The sequence below is a fragment of the Convolutriloba macropyga genome, chromosome 2 (assembly GCF_964194025.1).
Source record: "Convolutriloba macropyga chromosome 2, txConMacr16.3, whole genome shotgun sequence".
In the NCBI taxonomy this organism is placed as follows: Eukaryota; Metazoa; Xenacoelomorpha; order Acoela; family Convolutidae; genus Convolutriloba; species Convolutriloba macropyga.
Genome location: NC_134469.1, coordinates 82,869,455 through 82,874,956, shown reverse-complemented (window position 1 = coordinate 82,874,956; position 5,502 = coordinate 82,869,455). Strand labels below are relative to the sequence as shown.

At 36.0% G+C, this 5,502-nt stretch overlaps 1 protein-coding gene across 2 annotated transcripts in view; it reads left to right on the top strand.

The window, feature by feature from the left end:
• Positions 1-5,123: 5,123 nt before the first annotated feature.
• The window catches only part of LOC142334792 (general transcription factor 3C polypeptide 3-like), a 42,979-nt gene continuing 42,600 nt past the window's right edge, over positions 5,124-5,502 (top strand). Inside the window, exon 1 of one of the 2 annotated variants that reach the window (XM_075383095.1) lies at positions 5,124-5,496. In XM_075383095.1, the coding sequence (XP_075239210.1) occupies positions 5,175-5,496 (322 nt within the window). In that variant the 5' untranslated portion in view covers positions 5,124-5,174. The remainder of the gene's footprint in view (positions 5,497-5,502) is intronic. The other variant, XM_075383096.1, reaches the window with a different exon arrangement.

Here is a 5,502-nt window from a genome sequence, read left to right as displayed (position 1 = left end):
TATTGTGTTTCTGATCTTTTTTGAATCTTTCATCTATGCTTCCGTTGGGTTTTTAAGCCGTGTTGGCTAGCTCAGCGCCTCAAAGAGTGACCGCAGCTTAAAGAAAAGCTGTTTTGCAGCAAAATTATTTGGGTCTCGTCGGTCTTCTCTTAGACAATTTTGATAGTTTGTATTTTTTCCAAAGTCTGATAGTTTTTGAACTATGTTCTTCTGATTGAGGTTCGAAACTCTAAGGGAAAAAATTTCATTCGGAAAAGTGTCATGGAAATGTGTGCATTATTTGAGAAAATTGATAGTCAAATTTAGTTCATCTAACGCAGGCTGGAAAAGGCCTGAGTTAAATGAGCTAGATTTGACTAAAATTAACTTTCTCAAATAATGCAACTTATTTAAACAACGCAACAAGAAATTCGATACTTTTCGAAACAATATTTTTCGATTTTTTCGAAGTAGTAAGCTGGATGCGGATATCTGCTAGTTTTCCGTTAGTTGTCTGGCCATTTTAACGGATTGAAGGGTCACTTGGGTACTTGCATTTTTGTGCCAGCGCAATGAACAGCGAAATCCAATGAGGTGAAATAGGTGTAAAACTTGGTAAAAATGTGAAAATGTGTTAAACAGCTCTGATGAAGTTATTGGGCGTACAAAATACAACTGGTTTTGTTCATACTGCTTTCGAATGAGCCAGATACATAGGTCTGAAAAACAATGTTTGTTTATTAGCTTCAATCAGTTTTTTATCTGCCGTTTTCTGGTTTTTAAACGATTATTTTTCAGTTCTAACTTGTCCTCTAAATTTCACTCTTGAAGAATTTGTACGAGTGTTTTATTAATAGCCGCCGTCAGCCTCCCAAAGACTAGATTGTTCTCTTTTTACAATGCAGCGAATTTGGTTTTTATTGAGTTGTTGTCTTTTTACGACTCGAAGAGTCTTTCCGGATTCTTCCAACTTTGTTTTGCAAAGATCTGTTCACAATTTTTCATGATGTTTGGAGTCAAATTGGAGATGTGATTTGGTAACGCTGAAACCGGAAGTGGGAAGAAAAGGCGCGTGTTTTTGCGGTGTAAAATTTTTTGACTATTTATTAAATTGAGAAAATGATAAAATTAGCTTTCTCGATAGTAATTTTTTGTGCACGTGCGACTTGTTTTGTTACCGTATTTTTATTATTTTTCTTCCAATCTATTCCTCGTCATTTCTAGATCATTCTAAAGTCAGTGAACTTATTTTTATTTTTTTAATAGCCGCCCTCATCTTCTCAGCCGGCTATTATAGCGCCCTTTTTTTGACTTCGTCGAATTTTTTTTTTCGCTTTACCCATTTTGCCGCTTTTTCGACATTTTGCGTGAAATCTTTTTGACTTCTCTAGGCTATTTTCACTCTTCTGTCATTCTGCTCAAAGGCCTTTTAAACAGCAGCTGCTCAGCAAAGCAATTCAAAATGAAGAGAGTCAGTATAAAAAATTGAAGTCAGAAGTAGAAACGGGATAAACCCATAAAGCCCAATTTTAGATGCGCGCTATTTGAACGTCGTTCCTATAAGTCTTAGTTACCATCTCTAATGCTTATTGGTATTGATAGTAGCCCCTGTAGCCTCTCACTGAGTGACAGGAGTATGTTCAATTACGAAATGACATCAAAATAAATCGCACTTAAAATGTTTTTATACAAAAATCAATTTTTGTTGATATTTTCTTTTCTTTCAATCCCAATAGAGTTATGGGAATCAACGGCGGCTATTTTCCGGCAATCTGCCGGGTATATTTTGTCAGGACTTGTCCTGCTATGTTTTTAAATTTCTTTTTACTTCTTTTCGTTTTAATCGATGTGACTTTTTCAGTTTTAACTTCTGACTCACCTCCTTTTTTTCAAGGGAATGGAATTGAAAATTTATTCATCAAATTTACGCGTATGGGTCAAATAGTGAAAAGGAAACGGGATAAACCAATAAAGACCGGGCGCTAACACTTAATCGATAAAATTTATGCATCAAGTTATCAAATTTCTGATAATATACTGCTAATTGCTATTTGTAGTAAGCTCCAAAGAAGATGTTGAATTCACCATATTTGTAGAATTTGATGAAACTGCGGACCAAATTGGAACATTTTTTTACACTTCGGCTGTCGTCAGTTGTCTTTTCATATTGTGTTACTATTTCAATCGTAAGGTCGGTCAGTGGGTTCCAGGGCGGATATTTTCCGTCTATCTGCCGGCTATGTTTTATAATTCAGTTTTTTTGCCTGCATTATGCCACTTTATTTTTTTTTTGTTAAACGATCTTTTGGACGATTTTCTTGATTCCATAAATGTTTTGTGTTGAGTCTAAGGGGCCGAATTGTGTAACCTGTGAACCTCTAAATTTTACATTTCATACTGTGTTTGTCGCTTTTCGATTTCTGTTAAAATCTTTAATTTTTATGAGTATACTTTTGGCAGTTGCTTAAGTAGACTTTAACTTTGTTTTATATGTTACTTAGAGACTACAAATGAAAAGTCTTTTGGCCTTTTTATGTCAAATCAACTTAGATTCGCAAATTTTTCGCTGTTGTCCTTCATTTTTTTTCCGTTTTTGCAGTTTGTGTTGACTTTGTTTCGTCTTGTTTCTAATTAGTGTTGAGTCATCTTTACATGTGTTGAGTCATCGCGGCCTATAAGCAGCTGTAAATGAACTTTCACCTCATCTATCGAGAGCTGAGGCTTGCCTAAGGTAATGAATTCCTTGGTACATTTTCGTCAGTTCGCTCAGTTAGTTTGGTCACCTCATCGACTGGATTCTGCGTTGTTTGATGGCATTTTGCGCTGCAACCGCCTCCCCCACTTTTTTCGCAGCAGGCTAGAAAAGGCCAATATTTCTAGAAGTTTTTAAGAAATTACTTTTGTTCTCATTTTTCACTTTCCTAAATCCTTTGAAAATAAAACTTGTTAAGTAAAATGGGATTTGATTTTTGGGAATTGTAGTTTTCATACTTTGCCGATTAATCTGGTGTGATTGGGAAGTGAGATGCTTTTGAGATTGAAATAGTGCAGACAATTTCTAGAAATATTAACCAGAATAATTTAGCTAAAATTGTTCTGTCTTATCGTATAAATATTGCCTGATTAATTGCTCTCCAATAAAGTTAGTTGTTCGTTCTTAGGGTGCGTGAGGTTTTATGTGAGATCACTTTTGATTGCTCTCAGACAAGGTCTGTATCAATTGCTCAAGTCCTGTTGGGGATTTTGCTATTTTTTGGATCTTTGCTGTTTGTGCAAACCCTCAGTCACAGAAAGTTTATATGACTTAGTAGAACTAAATGCTTACTTCGTTCGGCAAGGTTATTGAAAAGTACTTTGACGTCAAAGTTAAAAGTGTCAGCTATTGTGTGGAATTGTGTTTGTACGGTAAGTTAGTTGAGGTTGTAAACCTTGTCTAATGCTATGGGAACGGAGAAATAGTTTTCCGCCTTTGTAAAAATGTACCGTGTTTGAAAACACTTTAATTTCTCTATGGTACCAATTAAATATCATGTGCTAATTTAACAAAAATTTATTTGAAATCGACAACATAGTTAAAATAGAAGCTGAATACGAAAAGGAGAGATGTTTTGGAAAATAGGCACCAATAACTTTTCTAGGCTCTTATGCTAGCAGCATATCAATGGTCAGTATACCTTAAATTAGAAAATTTGCTGACTTCTTTACAACTTGCATCGAACTTTAAAAATGATTTTCTGGTGTGATTTGCCACCCTTTCAAGTTATTAATTGCTCTCGAGCGCATTTTGAAGCAATTATTGTAGGCGTGTTGGTTTTTGATGGAAAATTTTTTTGCGTGACCATTTTTGTGCTTTTGTTCTGCAACATTCTTTGACTTCTTGCGTGATATCTTTTACGCTTGAGTTCTTCATTTTATATGTGATCTAAATTGCTCTTTCTAAAATAGTGTTTGGTGCTAAAATAAAAGTGATTGTGAGTGAAAAGGAATCCACGGCGTTGTTGCTTAGTGTTTGTTTGTTTCATTCCTGTCGGCAAAATTTTGCTATTTGTTGGATCTTTTCCGTTTGTGCCAACCCCACTACTTTGGGCTGGCTTAGTAGAACTAAGTGCTTATTTCGGTAAGGGCGTTGAAAAATACACAGACAGCAAAGTTAAAAATTTCAGCTATTGTTTCGAATAGTGTTCGTACGGTTAACAAAATAATTAAAGTCATAAGACGTGTCTAATGCTAAAGGGACAAAGGAATCATTTTCCACCCATGTAAAAACGTACCCAGTTTCTGAAGATATTAACCTTTTTATTTGGTACCAACTTTAGATTTTGTGTGCTAATTCAACAGAAGCCAATTGAAATCGACAGCATAATCAAGCTAGAAGCTGATTACCAAAGGAGAAATGTTTATGGAAATTTAGCAATAATTACTTTTCTAGGCTATTATGGTAGCAACGTACCGATTGTTAAAATATCTTAAGTAAATTAAGAAAATTTGCTGATTTCTTAACAGCCCGCATCAAACTCTAAAAAGGTTTTCTTGTGCGATTTGCTACTATTTCAACTTATTAATTGCTCTCGAAGGACCTTTGAAGCACTTATTGTAAACGTTTGTTTTTGATTTAAAAATTTTGCTTTTTAAAATTTTTAAATCAAAGTTTTTCCGACATTTGATTGCAGAATGGAGTATTATTGCCTCTTTAAATTGAGTTTTACTTCGTAAAACTAGGGGTGCTGATTTAATTTTGCCGTTCAGTATATGTTGCTCTATTTCTTAATTGAAGTTTTGTGCTAATTTTAATGCGACTGTGAGCGAAAAAGAATCAAGACCATTGTTGCTTAGTGTTTAACGTGTTGGACTATCAGCCTGTAGGAGCCGAGTTCTAAACCCTATGCAAACGGCGCTTTTTGAACTCAATGGAACATTTCCAAGCTACACCCCTTTAAAATAAATTCCCCGCTTTTTGTTCGAGAGCATTCCATTGGACGTTAGTCGGTTAATATTTGAGTTTTGTTACTTTTTGCCTTCGAAAGTGCAATAGCGGACTCGTTGAGACAGAGTCTCCCTTCTTTTGTTTTTTTTAGCTTAAGAACGATTATTGAAGGCGACCTTTCATTTAGTTACAACTGTTGAGCAGGTTCTCAAAATTTTTGCCGTTGTCATCTCTCTTGTATTACAGATTTTGTTTAATGTGACTTGCGAATATGAGTGACTACGTTGAGGACAGTGATGGCCATGAACCCAAATTAGAAGCGGCTGTCGAGAGAGTCCTCCACAGCTTGGGTCCTATCGCCACCTCGATACAACAGTCGGTTGGGGACCCCTCTTCCTCGGGTTACTCGACATCGGACTTTGATAGAGGACGTTTGTACGATTGTGCGGAGTTGGGAGTGACATTGGAAGCCAGTCACGGAATTGAGGTTGATTTGGTCAATCAACGGGGGTCAGAATTGGCCGAAGGGGCGCTGAGAAGCACGGTGACAGATTACGACTCCTTCGTGTTATCAGCATCACCTCAAAAGCTCAGTTAGC